The sequence below is a fragment of the Malus domestica genome, chromosome 11 (genome assembly GCF_042453785.1).
Source record: "Malus domestica chromosome 11, GDT2T_hap1".
In the NCBI taxonomy this organism is placed as follows: Eukaryota; Viridiplantae; Streptophyta; class Magnoliopsida; order Rosales; family Rosaceae; genus Malus; species Malus domestica.
The window spans coordinates 28,547,368-28,567,226 of NC_091671.1; the positions used below are offsets into that span (position 1 = coordinate 28,547,368).

Here is a 19,859-nt window from a genome sequence, read left to right on the forward strand (position 1 = left end):
ACACTGAGGACAATATAGTAATTTGAACATCTTACGTTTGTACTAAAAACCTAGCTCGCCTGCCACTCCACTTGTCTCACAAAACCCTAGCCGCGTTGCTGCAGACTCCTGGAGCAGAAGAACCCTAGAACGCCAAAATGGGTACCTCTCTCATCCTCTTATTATCTCCATCTCGTATCCATTTTCTGTCTTTTCAACTTTGTTTCCGTGATGGGTACCCCTGAATTTGTTCATCTGAAGTTTTGATTGTTTTTTTTTTGATATCGCATTTGTGAATTGTGATGCTAAATCTTGAGTTTTTGTGTGATTTTTGTAGGTATTTCTCGAGATTCCATGCACAAGAGACGTGCCACTGGAGGCAAGAAGAAGGCTTGGAGGAAGAAGCGAAAGTAATATTTCTTTCTTTTGTTTTGATTTGAGCTGCTCTTTTTTTTTTTTTTTGTTCAAGTTGTTATCCGAGCCACCTTCCTTTTGAATAATGTGCTTCTCCTGTTTATTTGATGAATGAATTCAATGATTTGTTTATTCTTTTAAAGAAATTAATCGGGTGATTTAAGGAGATTTATAACTGCATAGGTTGAAAGAATTTTGATTGCCTTGCAATTTGTGAACTTTTTGTTTCTGACAAATAATTCACTGTGGTGTGTCTCCACTTGCTCGAAGGGTTTGCCGTAATTTGTATGTATTACGGCACCAACCCTCCATTTCTTAGATTGTGACCAGTGTTGTTTAACTTTATTTATGAACTTGTGTGTGCAAGGGTTTCGCAGATTATTGTGAACACAAGTTCTGTACTGCTCGTTGGTTTAGATTTGTTTATTGATTTATATTAGTTATTTCAATGAATTCTCACATTTGTGTAAAATGATGTTACTTTAAAGCCTTGATGATTTTGGAATTGATTTAATTTCCACTTCTCGTTTGCAGGTACGAGCTCGGAAGGCAACCTGCTAACACCAAGTTGTCAAGCAACAAGACTGTGAGGAGGATCAGGGTTAGAGGTGGAAATGTCAAGTGGCGTGCTTTGAGGCTTGACACTGGAAATTTCTCCTGGGGTAGCGAGGCCGTGACCCGCAAAACCCGTCTTCTTGATGTTGTGTACAATGCATCTAACAATGAGTTGGTCCGTACTCAAACATTGGTGAAGAGTGCCATTGTTCAGGTTGATGCAGCACCATTCAAGCAGTGGTACCTCCAGCACTATGGAGTTGAAATTGGCCGCAAGAAGAAAACTGCTGCCGCTGCCAAGAAAGAAGCAGAGGTAGAACTTTGTTTTTTATTTTTCCAATGATTTAAGTTTTTTTATGTGTGTTATCGCTGGACTTGTCTTTTGTGTTTTTACATATTTGGTGAATTTTTATTGTTTCTGCATCTAGAGGAAATATAATGGTTTATACATTGGTTTGATGTGTTCACATGGTGGAAACAATTATATTTTGTGTATGCTATGCACGCTGATAACAAATTGATTGGAAGATGTTTATGTACATGTTTGTACTCTTTGAAATGGAGGAGCAGAATGTTGTCAAGAACAGTAGAATTTACGGTCTCTGATGCCGTGTTTTGTGATCATATAGGATGGTGAGGCACCTGCTGCTGCTGCTGAGGAGGCAAAGAAGAGCAACCATGTAGCCAGAAAGCTGGAGAAGCGTCAACAGACTCGCACCTTGGACCAGCATATTGAAGAACAATTTGGCGGTGGTCGTCTGTTGGCTTGTATTTCATCACGACCTGGTCAGTGTGGCCGTTGCGATGGGTAAGTGACTTTATCTTCCTGTGTTTTTTTCAATTTGGTCTATTGTAGGTGCTTTACTAGTTTATTTGCAGTTATGCTAGAGTTGGAAGCATGGATGTGACGGTTGTTTTTCGTTTCTTGTTGCAAAGTTAAGTTTAATCATACTTGTTCATATGTGATGTTTTACAGATATATCTTGGAGGGCAGAGAGCTGGAGTTCTACATGAAGAAGCTCCAGAGGAAGAAGGGGAAGGGAGCTGCAGCTTAAATTTTGGTTACCAGAACTCAGTGATTGTAGACTCAAGAGTATGTCATTTGTTTCGTCGTTTCCTACTCTGTAAGGGATTGCACTTTATTTCAGTTTGAAGTTGCAACTGGCTTTACCCCAAACAATGTTTTTAGTGGTTGAATGCTCAATCAGTAATTCTATTTTTGCAATCGTAAACGCTTACTATTTGGATGTGGAGCAGCAGTTTGATTAATTTTCTCGTGAATATTTCTTGCATTTTGCCGCTAATTATGCTCGGCACCAAAATATACATTTTTATCTACCCACCCTCAAGCATCAAGGGCAAAGGTTTGTGTGATTTTAGAGTTTTTCTGTGTGGCCCTAGTCCGCCTCTCACAAGGCCCTACTGAGTATCTGGTGCTCTAGTGATACGTGCGTTCTAATCGACCCGATGTATATCCCTATACTAGGAGTTTATGTCCAGACGTCTGCGTAAGACGATAAAAGTTGCGTTCGACGCTCCTGTAGGGTGTTTTGTATGCGGTCAGATTGCCATGTGGTTCGAGTTTGTACCTTAGAAGCCTCTTTCCGAGAGAACAATGGACCATATTGTTCCGAACCTTATCTAAACTACGGGGACGAATGATTTGAATTTGGATGCACAGAATGGAGCACACTCCAGCCAACTGGCTAAATCCAGTTCTGCACTTCCATTTTCTTCGGTTATGAGAGTTGGCGTATTCATCCCTGTTATAACTTGTAATACTGATACATACAAATGTTGAGCAAACGAAAAACCAAAACAACCACAAAAACAGTTGGATGTTCATCCCTGAAAGAGTTCCCACAAGGGATGGATCATAAATTCACACCTCAAACTTGTCCCACCCCTACCAGGATACGATCCGAAAACCGAACTGATATCTGGAAACCATGCGTGTTGTATCATTTGCTGCCGTACTTCTGTTTCAGCCGCTCTCTCACAAATTCATTTCGAGCTTTGGTTCGAGCTTGTTGAGGGGCAACGTTGACATACGAGAGATGCGCACCGAACCCGAAAAGAGCAGCAGCAGAAACGAAACACCCAACCGTCATTGCCAACCTCTTGGGGGTGGAGGGAAAGCAAACTACCATCTTCTTCCGCAAATTGCTGTATGCTTCTGAATAAGGAAGAGGCATAGAATTTATCAGAAAACCGACATGAAAGAATGAGTTTTCAGACCAAACAATTGAGTGCGGCATTCCATCATACAGTTGGAAGGCATTTCTCAAGTACGACAAATTGTTGGTTTAGAGATGCATGATTAGGTTTGATAAGTGGATTTTAGGTTAAGCTAAAAGCATATAACAAAGTAATTAGAGACGACTGAGTAGCTAATTACGAGCCTGCTAGCTGTTGCGTATAGGCGAAGCGAAACCATACCTGACAAGGTTGAGCTTTTAAAACACAGCGACAAGAACCGAGTTGGAGACGGAGGGAAGAGCATGGAAGTAATTGGGCCGCTATTTTGGGTCTCGCTTGATAATTAATTTGTTTCAGTTAAAAAATGTATCTAAAAGAACGAGGAATGAACACGTAGTACACAATAATGATATTATTCTTTACTTGAGATATATTAGAGCATCTCCATTGGAATTTACAAATAAAAACGATTACTGTATAAAATGGGTATAAGACAAATATAGAGGTGAAATGAATCTCCAATGGATCAGAAGGAGGCCACTCAGTATTACGGTCTTCCTTTTCACTTGTAAGTGAGAGGTCTTAGGTTCGGTTCTTACCAAACGCGAATTTGAACCACATTATTGTTAGCCCATTGTGAGGCTTAGCCCACTCCCCCACCCTTAGTGTAGATAATATCATTTGCTTAACCAATGGATCAGAAAGAGGCCACTCAGTATTACGATCTTCCTTTTCACTTGTAAGTGAGAGGTCTTAGGTTCGATTCTCACCAAACGCGAATTTGAACCACATTATTGTTAGCCCATTGTGAGGCTTAGCCCACCCCCCACCCTTAGTATAGATAATATCATTTGCTTAACCAATGGATCGGAAAGTGAGTCCCTAAAGTATAGGGACTCACTAGATACATAGTGTATGTCCTCACATATAGGGACATGGATAACCTTGAGTAGAAAAAGGGGCCCACAATATTGATTAAAGCTTCTAATTAATTAAAAAATGATTAACATAAACAAAAAAAATTTGCACCTTGAGTAAAAACGGGACGCACAATCTTGATTGAAGATTTTAATGCTTTTAATGTTTTTAATTTTAATGCTTCTAATTAATTAAAAAATGCTTATTATATTAGCACCCCACAAATTGTTGAATAAACCACACATGCTTAATACACCTCACATTTACTTTTTCAATTAAAAATTATCTTACTACACCCCACTTCCTTCCCCATAATACCCTCACACCCCACATTCTTAATATACACCTTACATTTTCTATACACACCCCACATTTTTTATACACCCCACATTTCTCAAATTTAGAACAGTCATTTTTAATTTTGCCGAATGATTTCAAACCATCTAAACTTTAGGTTGCCGAATGATTTCAAATTGAATGATTTGAAAAAATGTTTAGGTTCATTTGAATGTTTTTCAATAACAATAATAATGATTTCAAAGCTTTCGAAACATTGATTTCGTGTTCCATTAGTCAAAAATAATTTTTCTTAATCAACATGTTTGTAGTTTCATTGCTTAAAGTTTTATTCAACAATGGAGGGTGTGAGGGGTTTTAAGAGTTGAAGTAGATAAATAATGCGTTAAAAGTTAATTTTTTTTATTATTTTTTAAACCTAATAAGGTCAAAATTGTCATTGCATAGTAGAGTAAGTAAGTCATTAATATTAAATTTTAATGTGAGGTGCATTCAACATTTTGTGGGGTGCTAATATAAAAAGCCTTAAAAAAAGGTTAACATAAAAAAAAATTGTGCACCTAATCAAATTATCACATAAAATCGTAAATACTTCAAATTTAAGTATTCTACTATAAGGACTCCCATTGGAGGCAATATTCCTTTAGGAACACAAAGATTCCGTATAAGTCCTTAAATTAGTACTCAAAATTGGTGGTAGGAGTCCCTAAATAGGGACTTCCATTGGAGATGCTCTTAGGTTCGATTCTCGTCAAAGACGAATTTAAATTACATTATTATGGTTGGCCCATTGTGAAACTTAGTCCACTCTCCCATCCGCTTAGTGTAGATAATATCATTTGTTCGAAAAGTAAAAAAACCCAAGGATTATTGTCACATTGTACTACAGTCTAGTGACAGTCATCTTCACTAGTAAATGAGAGATTTTAGGTTTGATTCTCGCAAAAGGCAAATTTGAACTATATTATTGGTAGCCTACTGTGAGACTTAACCCACTCCCTCACCTCCCCCCCCCCTCTCTTAAATTCCATATTATTGCTAAGTCTCGATTAGCAAAGACGAATTTGAATCATCTTATGGGCTAAGTCTCACAAAAGCCAACAAAAGAACCATATTATCTTATGGGCTAAGTCTCAAATAATATGAATTTATCTTATGTGACATATGATCGTTTGGAATTTTTCTTTTGTTGGCTTTTTAAATGTAAGCAGTTATCACATTACGTTTGCAACAAAAAAATATTTAACGATTAAAACACCTAGAGTACGGATATTCTAGAACACCCAAAAAGTCCCACGTTTGCAATAGTTTAGGAAAAAAAATCAGACAATATAGGTAGATGAGAATTTTTTCCCCTCCACTTCAGCACAGTGTTATTTTTAAAACATATAGTTGTTGCCGTAATTTTTTCCAATTTACTATCTTTGTTTTTTTATTTTACATTTTACCACTATTTATTTATTAATAGATTTACTTTTAGGGGATTTTATTTTACATTTGCTACATGCATTAACTTGTTTGCGCTAGGTTGACGCCAGAAACTTTTTTATTCTACCGGTAAACCGGTAAACCGGTGAACCGAATAAAACCAAGTTAAAAAAAAATCGTAAAAACCGAACCAGACCGACTATAGAATTTTGGTCACATGGGCAGGTCATGTAAAATGTCAATGGTATGTCCTGCACTGTCCATATCACCTTGGAAGACAAAACGAGATTAAATTGCTCAATCTAACAATGAAAAAGTAGCCATTTTGTTGGTGTATAACAAAAAATTGTGACTAAAATTCGATACAATCAATCAATCATACAAGTATTCCTCTATTGTACACGAAGATACCGTGTATGTAACGAAGAATCAGTACACAAGCAACAAAATTCCTCACGCTGTTGGACCATTCGCCGGAAGAAATGAACTGACAAATACAATGGTTTTGGGTGTCAAGAAAACATACCATACGCAGAGACAATGCAGTCTACGAACTTGTTTATGTCCCTCTGATGATTGTTGGCCAATCTTGCACAATGTCGATATCCTTTTGCAAAGCAAGGCCAACACCTTTAACTTTCCCATACCGTTGCTTTGTTAGCCTCATTCTATGTTTCACAACTATTGGGATTGGAGAGCCAGTCACAGAGTCCAAGAGGTTTGGTAATCTACTCTACCTTCACTAAAATAAGATTCAATCAGCACCGTGCAAACACGGTGGATTAGCATTCTCGAGGAAACGGAAATGGTGGTACAAAAACCAGCACTGAAGGAAGAATTGATTCTCTATCACTTCCACTTCCAGCATGATATTGAGCGGTTTCTGCCCAAACCAAATAATTTTCAGCACCCGAGGCTTTTCATTATGCCGTTAAGCCTGTCAATAACAACTGGTGTACTGGCAAATGACCCTTCGAGATTAATGGCATGATATTCCAACCCCTTCCACTGAGCAATTAATTCAAAATGTGGGCGTTTATACTCACTGCTAATAATCTCGAGAATCGCGGTTTTTGGCATTGCAGATACTACGTGTGTGAGACCTGCACCATGAGCACCGATAATGACAGAAGCATCTTGAATGGCCCGGACTTGCTCTTTCATCGACATGTGTGCAAACAATCCATTCACAAGGTTTATTTTGCATTCCTTATGATTAGATACGCAGTTCTTCAAGGCATCAAACACTTCTTGTTCATTGCTTAGCCTTGACTCAACCTTACCATGGTGGCGTGGATGGGCTAGGTAATCTTCTCGTCGAACAAAAAGGACATTATGACCTGAGCTTGGCTTCTCAGTACGATGTCCATGTACTGGAAATCCAAAAGAGGCTTTAATCATTTCTCCAAACTCTAATATTCGTGCTGTTTTCTGGTCATCAGGGTGTTGCCACAGATCAGGTGCTGATGCACCATGACAATTTATATCTTCACTCAGCCCCTTACAGAGTGGAGTCTCATATCCCAGAGGTGAGAGAATAGCATGACGAAAACATACAGGACCACTAAAGTTTTTAGCATTTCTAAGGCTAGAAACTAATTCTTTCCATGTTTCTTCCAAAGATGTCTGAAAATAACCACCAAAGAGAGATCAGAAACAGGAAACTTGTGAACTAGCACTTAAGCAGAACAACCAATGACTTTTCAACTTAAAGGATGAAAATTGATAAAGTTACAGCTGCATTATGTCTTACCTCAAAGACCGTGTCTACCAAAAATCACCCAAATTTGAAACCATATGACCATTGGATTAAATTAGTGTTTCTTTGTAGAACCGCATTCATCCATTTTATTCCCTGTAAGTGGTTTTGATTTGTCTAATCTTTTGCGAGGAAGATCTATGAAAGATGTACTAAAATATAGACGGTTTGAATTGTTAAAATACACTACGAAGTGGGCTGTACAAAATGGGTGTCAAAAGCGTGTGTCCCCGTATTATCCTCTATACAAAAGACAGGAAAACTGACAAAGGATTATCCTCTATCCTAAAGATGGCATCCTAACTGCTTTCATCGTGGGGAGAAGTCATTCCTTGTAGAAATGTTTAATAAGAACAATATTATTAAAACATTTTTAAGACGTTACAACCCTGTTACCTGATTCTGAATTACTGATTAACATCAGAAGTCGACAGTCAGCTCCCAATACAGCCCCTCTTCTATGGCCACTAACACATTTGTTCATCCCATCTAATTACATATATTGAGTGATCTCATTCCTCGTGATGACCTATTCAGTCATGACCTTTCTAAGGGTTGTTTTTGGTTCCAAAACAAGTTTGGCTGATTTTTAAACAGAAAACTAGTCAGACAAACCAGGAGTTTAGAGCATTATCTGAAAGGTCATCATTTCTTTTTAAAATTTGTATACTAAGACATCAACTGCTGTCACCCGAAAAAAAAAAAAAAATAGAGGGACTTTTAAGTTGTTAAAAGAAAAATTGAATGCTTCTTCCTATCACTACAACAACAACAACAACAAAGCCTTTTCCCACTAAGTGGGGTCGGCTATATGAATCCTAGAACGCCATTGCGCTCGGTTTTGTGTCATGTCCTCTGTTAGATCCAAGTACTCTAAGTCTTTTCTTAGGGTCTATTCCAAAGTTTTCCTAGGTCTTCATCTACCCCTTCAACCCTGAACCTCTATCCCGTAGTCACATATTCGAACCGGAGCGTCAGTAGGCCTTCTTTGCACATGTCTAAACTCATTTTGTGTACGTGTTGATGCTTCACCGCCCAACATTCTGTGCCATACAACATCGCCGGCCTTATTGCCGTCCTATAAAATTTTCCCTTGAGCTTTAGTGGCCTACGACGGTCACACAACACGCCGGATGTACTCTTCCACTTCATCCATCCAGCTTGTATTCTATGGTTGAGATCTCCATCTAATTCTCCATTCTTTTGCAAGATAGGTCCTAGGTAGCGAAAACGGTCGCTCTTTGGTATTTCCTGATCTCCGATCCTCACCCCTAACTCATTTTGGCATCCATTTGCACTGAACTTGCACTCCATATATTCTGTCTTTGATCGGCTTAGGCGAAGACCTTTAGATTCCAACACTTCTCTCCAAAGGTTAAGCTTCGCATTTACCCTTCCTGAGTTTCATCCATCAACATTATATCGTTTATGAAAAGCATACACCAAGGAATATCATCTTGAATATGTTCTGTTAACTCATCCATTACCAACGGAAAAAGGTAAGGACTTAAGGATTGTTGATGCACAAAATCAGTGAGGACTTTGGTACAACAGAAAGTATTACGTTTGTGATCTTCGCTAGATTGCTACGGTCATTAGTGTGGATAAGTATGTAAATTGATATAGACAGGAAAACAAACACAAGATGTACGTGGTTCACCCAGATTGGCTATGTCCACGGAGTAGAGGAGTTCTTATTAATCGTGAAGGGTTTACACAAGTACATAGGTTCAAGCTCTCCTTTAGTGAGTACAAGTGAATGATTTAGTACAAATGAAATTAAGAAATATTGTCGGAGAATGATTTCGTAATCACGAAACTTCTAAGTACCGAAGTGTGGTATCGTCTTCACTTGCCTTATCTGTCTCATAGGTAGATGTGGCATCTTCTCTGGAAGTACTCTTCCTCCATCCAGGGGTGGTATCTTTAACTGGTGGAGATGCACAAGGTAATGTATCAATTTCACTTGAAGCTTACTTGTAGTTTCAAGCTTGGTCAAGCGCGATACAAACCCTGTAGTAGGAGTCCCCCAAGTCGCCGAGCTAGGGGATATGCTGAAAGAGGTGACAGACGAGGTAAGCAATCAGAGCTCCAAGTAATCAGTCCCAGATCAGAAGTTTGATTTCGAGTTCCGGCTGATTGTTCTCATTCTCCCTATCTTGCAGGCAACATGAAGGATAAAGAGAAGAAAAAGGAGAATGGATGATATGAGATATTTTTGCTTTTGAAGAAGTAACTTTCCACATGCTTATTCTTGAACTGGGCTGGAGGGTTTTCTAGTTTCTTCCAGAGTATAAGGCCGATTGAAGAATTTGAGGGTCAAAACAAGTCCATCAAATCTAGAGTACGTTCGACCCTGCTGATATGGGATACTTTTGCTGTTGACAAAGTAGTGGATGTATCGGCACGTGTTCTGTTACACTTGTCTCCACATGCTTCCTTGTATCTTTCTCATTTTCCCTATCTGTTCCTCAGGCAGATGTGGTATCTTCTCTGGAAGCATAAGATGTTGAAGATGAGTACTCGAGAGCAATGCCAGGTAAGTAATCAAGTAAGAGGTTCCAGGCAGTCAGTTCCTGATTGGAAGCTTGATTCCAAGTGCTGACTAATTGCTCTCTTTCTCTTTGTCTTGCAGGTAAGAACAAGGCCAAAGGAAAAGACAGGGAAAAAGCATGATATGGGATACTCTTACTTTTAACCCCGATGATATGAGATATTCTTGCTCTGGTGTAACTTGTTTGTAGAGGTATTATCGGGGGGGGGAAGAAAACTGAGTATTTCAAGAGGCTTCGTTGGGAGTGCCCTCTCAGATATGAGGAAGGGTTGAGCATTTTTGCAGGTCTGCCTATCTGTTGAGGATGGAGGTCGACATATATAGGAGTCTCCCTAACAACAAATAGTAATGTTATTCCTTTAACCTGCTTGGTCATAGCACATTAGTGAGAGCTGCCAGCTTCACGTGTGTCAGAGTACTTTGAAAAAGTTGTCTGTGGTATCTGGAAAGCTGATGTTGCGTGTGAAGATTACAGACAAGCTTTATCCAAGGAGATCTGGCTCTCGAAGTTGAGAAAGCGGTGTCTCTTTGGTTTTTGAACAAGCAATCCTGTCGGGGATCTGGCTCACAAGATTCGAAGAACGGTGCCTCTTCGATTTTTGAGAAAGCAATCCTGCTAGGAGTCTGGCTCTCGAGATTCGGAGAGCGGTGTCTCTTCGATTTTTGAGAAAGTAATCATGTTGGGAGTCTGGCTCTCGAGATTCGGAGGGCGGTGCCTCTTCGATTTTGGAGCAAGCAATCTTGTTGGGAGTGTTTTCTCGAATGTGAGTAAAGGTTGGGCATGTTTGCTAGTCTACCTTGCCACGGAGCACAGAGTGTGTCACACACAGGGACTTTCCAATTATCCAGCAGTGGTGCTGTTCCTTTACCCTTGTGGGTAATAATATGGTAGCTAGACCTTCAAAATTTATGTGTTTAAACTTTGTTAGTGCTGTTTTTTTGCTATTCTTTTACCCTTCTTGGTCATAGCGATGGAGTGGGAGCTGCAAGCTTCACGTGTCTAAACTTTGTCAGAGATCTTTGGCAAAGTTATCTGTGGTACCCATGAGCTGATGGTGCGTGTGGAAAGTGGATGATTGAACAGTAAGATTCACGTGCTTTCTACTTCACTAGAAATCTTCAACAGAATGACCGTAATTTCAGCAAAACTGAGTGTGCATGTGACAGGTGCTGACAAGGCTGAAAAAGCAGGTGCCTCTTCGATTTCTGAAATCGGCCCTCGTGGTTGTTGAACAACAAAAATATACAACATAAAAAAATAGAGTCCATACAAATTGGGTCAGGCTACAAGGCAAAACAAAGATGTAAACCAGCCCAAAAGTTAAGAATGGGCTTTACATACAAACCAAATATCCATAAACAAATAAATAAAATATAAAATAAGGAAAATTTCCTACAAAAGGGGGAAGCAATAAACAGGTTCTCCCTTTCCTGCAACAAAAAAAAAACGTGGGGTCAGTTAAGAGAGGTTAAGAAGAGAGTGGCAGGAAGTCATGCCCTCCATCTTCCCCCCACGTAACAAGCTCTAGAACCCTCCTATGATGCCTATAAATAGGCATCAGCTGCAACGAGAAAGAAAAAGAAAGGGGAAACTCTGCAGAAAATAAGAGAAATTTTGAGAGAAAATACCAAGAGCAACGAAGTGCTGCCAGGAAAGAGAACGAGTTCAACCATTCGTGCTTTCAAGTCAAGATTAAAGAAGAACATTCATCACCAGGTATGAAACAAGTTCTATTTAAATTATTATTTTTCTCTTGTTATGTTGCAGAAAGAACAAAATGAGAGCAGAGACCACAGCAAATAAAAAAGCATTGCAGCAGCACACAAAACTGAAAAGCAGCAGAGAAACAAAAAAATGAGGAAAGGGAAACAAGCAAAGGCATATAAGGCCTTTGTCTCTTTGTTTGGCATTCTTCACCAATCAAATGGAGGTGGAGACTCTGAACAATCCACCGACTCCCCACAAACTGCAGCAGAAATAATCTCCAAGAATCCCATGAATTTCTTCGGGGTGGCCTAGACCACCCCGTGAAGTTTAAACCAAGTCTAAATGGTCTACCCCTTTGCCAAATTGTCAAGTGCAGTTTCAAAGTTCTATGCTTAAGTCCCCGAGAAGTAAGACAGCAAGGAGGCAACATATACAAAGATGCAACTCAAGAAAGAGAAGAGAAATTATTCTGTTTGGTGTTTTTGCTACCCACGGGTACAAAGCATTGAGGATGCCTTTGGCTAAAAATTATATGAAAACTTATTGGAGATAGAGTCCAAGAAAAAGGAGAAAATGGAAAAGATGGTTTGCAAACTTCCCTTGACCGACTCATGCTTGGAAATTCCCCAATTCAAGAAGAAAAGTAGGAAAATATGCTCTAAAGAGAGTGACTAAACGAAGAAAAGTTTTCTGTAAAAGCTAAAGAAGGTGGTTATCATGTTTGGAAAAGCTAAAGAGAGTAAGTGCATGTGTTGACAAATAAACAAAGGAAAAGAAATAAAAAATTTTGATAATGACAAAAGAAAAATCCCCAACACAACCTTGATAAAGACAAAGAAGGAAGGAGACGTGAAGAAGGTTCAAAGCCTTGAAATGCTACAATTGTGTCAAAGTTTTGATTAAACATTGTGTCAAAGCTTTGACCAAAAAAAAAAGACATTGAAATGCTACAAGACAAGGAAAGAAAGGGAAAATTTCCCAATCTTTAAATGGACAAGCAACCTTCTTTGTCATGTGAAGATGGGACAAAGATTTGTCAAAATTTTCACCTGCTTCTCTTCCATAAACATTTAAAAGAGGGTTCAAAGCCTTCTTTGCCACGAGAAGATTAAAAAAAGGTTCAAAGCCTTTATATTAAACACTTGCCATCCCAAATTTACAGAGAGGGAAAAGCTTACTGCCAAATTTCCCAAATTATTTGGGAAACCCATTCACATGGTAACCTTTGTATTAAACACCAAAAAGACTTGGTAGACAAATCAAAACTACAGAAAGATTTTTGGGAAAAGGTATCATATTGTACAAATGTTAAAGAGAAAATATGGCAAGAATGGGAACACAAAAAAGGTGTCCAAATGCCACTGTCAAGGCCAGTCAAGTAAAATCTCTTTGTGGAAACAGAAATACCAGAGTGATAATCACACACAAGTACATCAGAACTCATTCAAAATATGGCAGATATTATGAGTATGTTACTACAAATTTCAGAGTACAAACTCTCACCTTTGGAGCCATGAATCAACAATTGTCTTCGACTAACTCGAGGCTGCAAAATGGTTTTGTCCAACAACCAATCGAAGAGATACCGTTGCCCGGGACACCTGCACGAAAGAATTGACAAGTTCATTGCAGTTAAAAGCTTCATTTCACTCTGAATACACAAACAAATTCAGAACATAAAAAAAAACAAAAATGGGTAACCTGCTTAACACCCCTGCCCTTTTCGTCTCGAGCCTGCGATCCACGAAAAAGAAAAGCACAAGTGGCAAGAAACAAAAGAATGATGCAGCAAAAAAATGAAAGTTCCGTGACCTGCGCAAAGAGGGAGCTCTGCAAATTGGGGGGAATAGTGGAAAATTGAAGTAATTTGAATAAAGAATCTGAACTCCAACAAACCTTACCCATTCTCGCTCTGAAATCAACATATACCCAATCCAAGTAGAAGTTTAAAGCATAACGAAATTCACGGGAGCCCAAGTATATCGAAATAAGCTTTTTGCTTCTGGGGGGAAACCACCGGGTTTTTAGAGCTAAGAGAAAGGGGATCGCTGAAGCATCTCACGGGGGGTGTGAATCCTAATGAAGTCTGCACCTTACGTGGCTCACGCGGAGAGCAAAAGAGAGTCAATACCCTCCACCGAAATTATGGGTTGTATTTATAAATTATAATTAAGGAATGGACACAAACTGACAAGGTCACGGGACAAAGAAAATAAAACAAGGAAAATAAGATGGGCAACCCATCTCATGATACCAAACAAAAAATAGAAGAAAAGAAGTCAAAGCACTATCAAGTTGGTGAATGTGACGTGGCAATTAAAATATCCAATTCTTTTGCCAAAAGTGGAGTATATCCAAAACCATCAAAATGCACCATGCTAAACATTAGTATGATGCTAAACCATATTAAATTAAGATGTTGCTTGTCTCCAAATCGTGAAGCTAATTGAATAAACCAAATTCTAGTGGTACAAAACCACGAAAATTCTTCAATGGGTTACCCACCAATTCAATCAAATTCCAAATTCGTTTGAGCCAAATTCAAGGGCCCCTTCTAGATTGTTATACACAAATTAATGGATCAAATATTCCTATTAAATTTACAAGACACAAATGGCATGAAGCCGCGTCAAATCCCAAAAGGCATGAAGCTGAAGAAAAATCTCAAATGGCACAAAGCTGCGATGCGTCTCAAAATTAATGAACTACGCCGGTTTGATTCCGTTAAGGATACGTAGGTAGTCTAATATCAAGTTTTAGACGCAACCGTGAAACCGAAACGAATCCCTGGTTTATATAAACTAAATTCACTCCTGCTATCAAATACCAAAATGGCACGAAGCCGAAGAAAAGTTTTCAAAGGGCACGAAGCAGTATCAAAGTCTCAAATGGCACAAAGCCGAAGAAAAGTCTCAAATGGCATGAAGCCATATCAAATTTTCAAATGCTCATCGCCCGCATGAGCTGAAACTGCATAAGGCACTATGCTTCTCGCCCGCATGAGCTAAAACTGCACAAGGCATCAAATCCAAATAAGTATCAAATCCATGAACTACGAGTGACTTGATCCCTCAAGAGGGTACGTAGGCAATCTAGGATTCGACCTAGATGCAGTCACAAAATCAAACAAGCACCAAAATCCTCAAGTTACATTTTCTTCGAATTGGAATCAAAGGGTATTTCTTTCCCAAAAGGAAGGTTGTAATTAATAGGCGCGTAGCCTAGAATGGGTCGAACTTGAATTAGTAAAACCCTTTTCGGAAAATTGAACGAGGGTGAAATTGTGTCGAGTGAATTATTTGTTTACATATTATGTACAATTTTTGCTCAACAGTGGTCTTTGAGCAGCCCAACTTTTGAGAAAGCAAGCGCCTCTTCGATTTTTGAGATCAGCCCTCGTGGTCTCTGAGCAGCCCAGCTTTTGAGAAAGCAAACGCCTCTTCAATTTCTGGGCAGGCGCCTCTTCGATTTCTGAAGCTCCGTTGAGTGCAGATTTTTATAGAGACTGACATTAAGTTCCAAAGCACACTTTGATCTCCACCAGTAGAAGCTCCCTTCTTGCACTTCTAAGATCTTGATTTGTCCGACCTCTTCTCTCTTCAATACCTTTGAAAATGTCTGGCCCCTCCAACCGTCGTTTTGACTTGAACCTTGTTGAAGAGGCAACCACGCCTTTTCCAGACAACATATGGCGCCCATCATTCTTATCCCCTACTGGTCCTCTTACCGTTGGGGATTCCGTGATGAAGAATGATATGACCACTGCGGTGGTGGCCAGGAACCTTCTCATTCCCAAAGATAACAGACTACTTTCCAAACGGTCTGATGAGTTGACGGTTAAGGATTCTCTGGCTCTAAGTGTTCAGTGTGCAGGTTCTGTGTCTAATATGGCCCAACGCCTATTTGCTCGAACCCGCCAAGTTGAGTCATTGGCAGCTGAAGTGATGAGTCTCAAACAGGAGATTAGAGGGCTCAAGCATGAGAATAAACAGTTGCACCAGCTCGCACATGACTATGCTACAAACATGAAGAGGAAGCTTGACTAGATGAAGGAATCTGATGGTCAGGTTTTACTTGATCATCAGCGGTTTGTGGGTTTGTTCCAAAGACATTTATTGTCTTCGTCTTCTGGGGCTGTACCGCGTAATGAAGCTCCAAATAATCAACCTTCGATGCCTCCTCCTTCTAGGGTTCTGTCCAATACTGAGGCTCTGAATGATCCCCCTTCAATGCCTTCTCTTTCTAGGGCTCTACCGACTGCTGAGACTTCTCCTAAGCAACCTTTGTGAAAACTCCCTCTTGTTTGTTTATTTTGACTTATGTATATGTACATATTTGTAACTTATCGGAGATATCAATAAATAAGTTTTGCTTCATTCCAACGTATTGTGTTAAATACATCAAAACCTTCTTCACTAAGTTCTTTGATTTTTTCTTTTGTTGAAGCTTGTATGTTGAAGCTTTGTGAGTGGAGCATGTAGGTTGAGGTAGTGTTCCCTTAATTTCCCAAGTGAGGAAGACTTCTCGGTTGGAGACTTCAAAAATCCAAGTCACTGAGTGGGCTCGGCTATATGAATCTTAGAACGCCATTGTGCTCGATCTTGTGTCATGTCCTTCGTTAGATCCAAGTACTCTAAGTCTTTTCTTAGAGTCTCTTCCAAAGTTTTCCTAGGTCTTCCTCTACCCCTTAGGCCCTGAACCTCTGTCCCGTAGTCGCATCTTCTAATCGGAGCGTCAGTAGGCCTTCTTTGCACATGTCCAAACCACCGTAACCGATTTTCTCTTAGCTTTCCTACAATTTCGACTACTCCTACTTTACCTTGGATATCCTCATTCCTAATCTTATCCTTTCTCGTGTGCCCACACATCCAACGAAGCATCCTCATCTCCGCTACACCCATTTTGTGTACGTATTGATGCTTCACCGCCCAACATTCTGTGCCATACAGCATCGCCGGCCTTATTGCCGTCCTATAAAATTTTCTCTTGAGCTTCAGTGGCATACGACGATCACACAACACGTCAGATGCGCTCTTCCACTTCATCCATCTAGCTTGTATTCTATGGTTAAGATCTCCATCTAATTCTGCGTTCTTTTGCAAGATAGATCCTAAGTAGCGAAAACGATCGCTCTTTGGTATTTCCTGATCTCCGATCCTCACCCCTAACTCATTTTGGCTTCCATTTGCACTGAACTTGCACTCCATATATTCTGTCTTTGATCGGCTTAGGTGAAGACCTTTAGATTCCAACACTTCTCTCCAAAGGTTAAGCTTCGCATTTACCCCTTCCTGAGTTTCATCTATCAACACTATATCGTCTGCGAAAAGCATACACCAAGGAATATCATCTTGAATATGTCCTGTTAACTCATCCATTACCAACGCAAAAAGGTAAGGACTTAAGGATGAGCCTTGATGTAATCCTACAGTTATGGGGAAGTTTTCGGTTTGTCCTTCATGAGTTCTTACGGTAGTCTTTGCTCTTTCATACATATCCTTTATAGCTTGGATATATGTTACTCGTACTCTTTTCTTCTCTAAAATCCTCCAAAGAATGTCTCTTGGGACCCTATCATACGTTTTTTCCAAATCTATAAAGACTGTGTAAATCCTTTTTCCCATCTTTATATCTTTCCATCAATCTTCGTAAGAGATAGATTGCCTCCATGGTTGAGCGCCCTGGCATGAACCCGAATTGGTTGTCCGAAACCCGTGTCTCTTGCCTCAATCTATGCTCAATGACTCTCTCCCAGAGCTTCATTGTATGACTCATTAGCTTAATACCCCTATAGTTCATGCAATTTTGTACGTCGCCCTTATTCTTGTAGATAGGCACCAAAGTGCTCTTTCGCCACTCATTTGGCATCTTCTTCGTTTTCAAAATCCTATTGAAAAGGTCAGTGAGCCATGCTATACCGTCTCTCCCAAGACTTTCCACACTTCGATCGGTATATCGTCTGGGCCCACTGCTTTTCTATGCTTCATCTTCTTCAAAGCTACAACCACTTCTTCCTTTCTGATTCGACGATAAAATGAGTAGTTTCTACACTCTTCTGAGTTACTCAACTCCCCTAAAGAAGTACTCCTTTCATGTCCTTCATTGAAAAGATTATGAAAATAACTTTTCCGTCTGTCTTTGACCACGTTCTCTGTAGCAAGAACCTTTCCATCCTCATCCTTGATGCCTCAACTGATGAAATCACTGTAAAAAGTTAATTTACGCCCCTAGAATTGCGTGCACATAAACAATGTTACAAAAGGATTACTCAAACAAGAAAATCAAACCCACGTACCATACAGTGGCCCTCTAAAAAGACCAAATGGGGTCGATTTGGCAAGCCAGTGACTCTTGAAGCTACATAAGCGCTGTACCAATCCGTGAATGTGTGGAAGAGATTTGCATACTCAAAGCGTGTCACCAGAAGTGTTGGCTCTTCAATCCACTGCAAATACAGACTTTCATAGCAGATTTAGAAAAGAAGCAAATAATACTATAGTCAGCAACGAACATTAACTAACAACTGTAAGAAGAGCGGAGTTGTAATCATTCTCTCAAAATTGCAACTTTCTTCGTTCATCGTTTGAATTATTCCAACACCAAACATTGGCAGATAATTGATCTGCATCCATTTTTCATAAGGAACCTCTTCACTATTTGGCAATTAACAAAATGTGTTCAATTCCGCAGATTTTAAACATCAGATCATCACAATGACGTAAACCATCAAAGAAACTCAAACCTTTTACAGACCCATATAGAAAATCTCCTAAATTAGAAACTCCAAAAAACGAAAATCACACTAATCATCAACAAAATGCAAAGTCAAACCCAGGAAACTATAATCGACCACTAAACTCACACATAGAACTTAACAAATCAGCAGTTCCTCAACACAAAGCTCGAAATTTAAAACCCCATTTACCAAAATCACACTAACAATGAATCACTAAAACCAATTAAATCCTCGAAATCACAATCAACCGCAAAATCTAAAAACAGAAACTAACAGAAAACCCAACAAACCTCATTGCACTGAAACTCTGCGGTGGGCACTATCCGAATCGACCCAATCAGTTCTCTCATAGTGTGCTGATCAGTCTGACCTTTTGGCACATACCCATCAAGAGATTCTTGGGTCACAAGCCTTTGATCCCCTCCTCCACCAACCCCATCTCCTCCATTAATCTCAAATGCACCGTATTGATACTCAGGCAGCTCCTCCTCCTCTCCTCTCCCAATCACCTCCTCCAAAACCTCACCACCCCTCGACATCTTAATCTTCTCTGGGTCCATCCGGAGGCCCCCTCCTTCGCACACTGAGCTCCTCAAGGTCTCTCTGAACCAGCACCTGAACCAACCCATGCGATTGGAGCTCAAATCAATCATGGGTTTCAAGAGATCGACCCTGGTGGTGAAGCCATTGCCGAAATAAGCCTCGCAGGAGCGAAAGGGGACCTGGGTTGTCTGGGACCAGGGGAGGTAAGAGGGTAAAATGGGCCATGGCTTCGAGTAGCGGTGCGGGTGGCGGCGGTTCTGATCGGTTAAGGGGAGGCGGTTGAGGGAGAGAGAGTGGTGGGATTGGGTTTGGGTTGGAGTTAGTGTTCTGGAGTTGGAAGTGAAGTATAGGAAGAGAGAGAGGGAGTTTAAGGCAAATAGAAACAGAAGGATCTTGAGCAGAAGCAAGTTCCTTCTGTTCATGGCGCTCTCTCTCTCTGTTTCTGAAAACTGAACAGTCTATGGCTATTGAGTTTCTGGGTCCTCCTCAGGTGTTGCTGGGGAAGAAGTGCACCAGTTAAGTACTTGGGGTTGTGGAGTGCCGGAACAGTTAAAGTTACGCAAGTGCTACTGCTTGCAAGTTTTATATTCTTTTTGAAAATTTAGTCTTAAATTTTATTTAAATTCATGTAACTTCTTTCTACACCTAACTTATTCTTTGCACTCATTTGATTTTTAACTAAACAATTAATATCTTTTTAAACCCAAATTTACTACATTAAATACCCTCACAAACCCAATTTAATATGTAAATTTATTTTTACATCCTT

The 19,859-nt window shown here is 39.8% G+C and overlaps 2 protein-coding genes and 1 long non-coding RNA gene across 3 annotated transcripts; 1 reads left to right on the forward strand and 2 right to left on the reverse strand.

Moving 5' to 3' along the window:
• The first annotated feature begins 20 nt into the window (after positions 1-20).
• On the forward strand, positions 21-2,173 carry LOC103430071 (small ribosomal subunit protein eS8). Its single transcript, XM_008368202.4, has 5 exons — positions 21-141; positions 317-389; positions 928-1,261; positions 1,578-1,756; positions 1,925-2,173. Exons 1-5 carry the CDS (start codon positions 138-140, stop codon positions 2,001-2,003), a joined length of 669 nt encoding a protein of 222 aa, XP_008366424.1. The 5' UTR covers positions 21-137; the 3' UTR covers positions 2,004-2,173.
• Positions 2,174-2,696: 523 nt separating this feature from the next.
• Positions 2,697-3,686, reverse strand: LOC103430072 (uncharacterized). Its single transcript, XR_003766899.2, has 2 exons — positions 3,388-3,686; positions 2,697-3,124 (listed from the first exon to the last, which is right to left on the reverse strand). It is a non-coding gene; the product is annotated as an uncharacterized lncRNA (long non-coding RNA).
• A 2,378-nt stretch (positions 3,687-6,064) lies between these two features.
• Positions 6,065-19,632, reverse strand: LOC103448450 (beta-1,2-xylosyltransferase). Its single transcript, XM_029088865.2, has 3 exons — positions 18,838-19,632; positions 18,107-18,256; positions 6,065-7,416 (listed from the first exon to the last, which is right to left on the reverse strand). The coding sequence occupies exons 1-3, from the start codon at positions 19,510-19,512 to the stop codon at positions 6,694-6,696; spliced, it is 1,548 nt and encodes a 515-aa protein (XP_028944698.1). The 5' UTR covers positions 19,513-19,632; the 3' UTR covers positions 6,065-6,693.
• Positions 19,633-19,859: the final 227 nt, after the last annotated feature.

Coding starts and splice junctions, on each gene's coding strand:
- LOC103448450 (XM_029088865.2), bottom strand. CDS start 19,512: ATGAACAGAAGGAACTTGCTTCTGCTCAAGATCCTTCTGTTTCTATTT. Junction 18,257..18,837: donor CAGAGTTTCAGTGCAATGAG/GTTTGTTGGGTT, acceptor CTGTATTTGCAG/TGGATTGAAGAGCCAACACT. Junction 7,417..18,106: donor TTTTAGAGGGCCACTGTATG/GTACGTGGGTTT, acceptor GGTTATTTTCAG/ACATCTTTGGAAGAAACATG.
- LOC103430071 (XM_008368202.4), top strand. Junction 390..927: donor GCTTGGAGGAAGAAGCGAAA/GTAATATTTCTT, acceptor TCTCGTTTGCAG/GTACGAGCTCGGAAGGCAAC. Junction 1,262..1,577: donor CTGCCAAGAAAGAAGCAGAG/GTAGAACTTTGT, acceptor GTGATCATATAG/GATGGTGAGGCACCTGCTGC.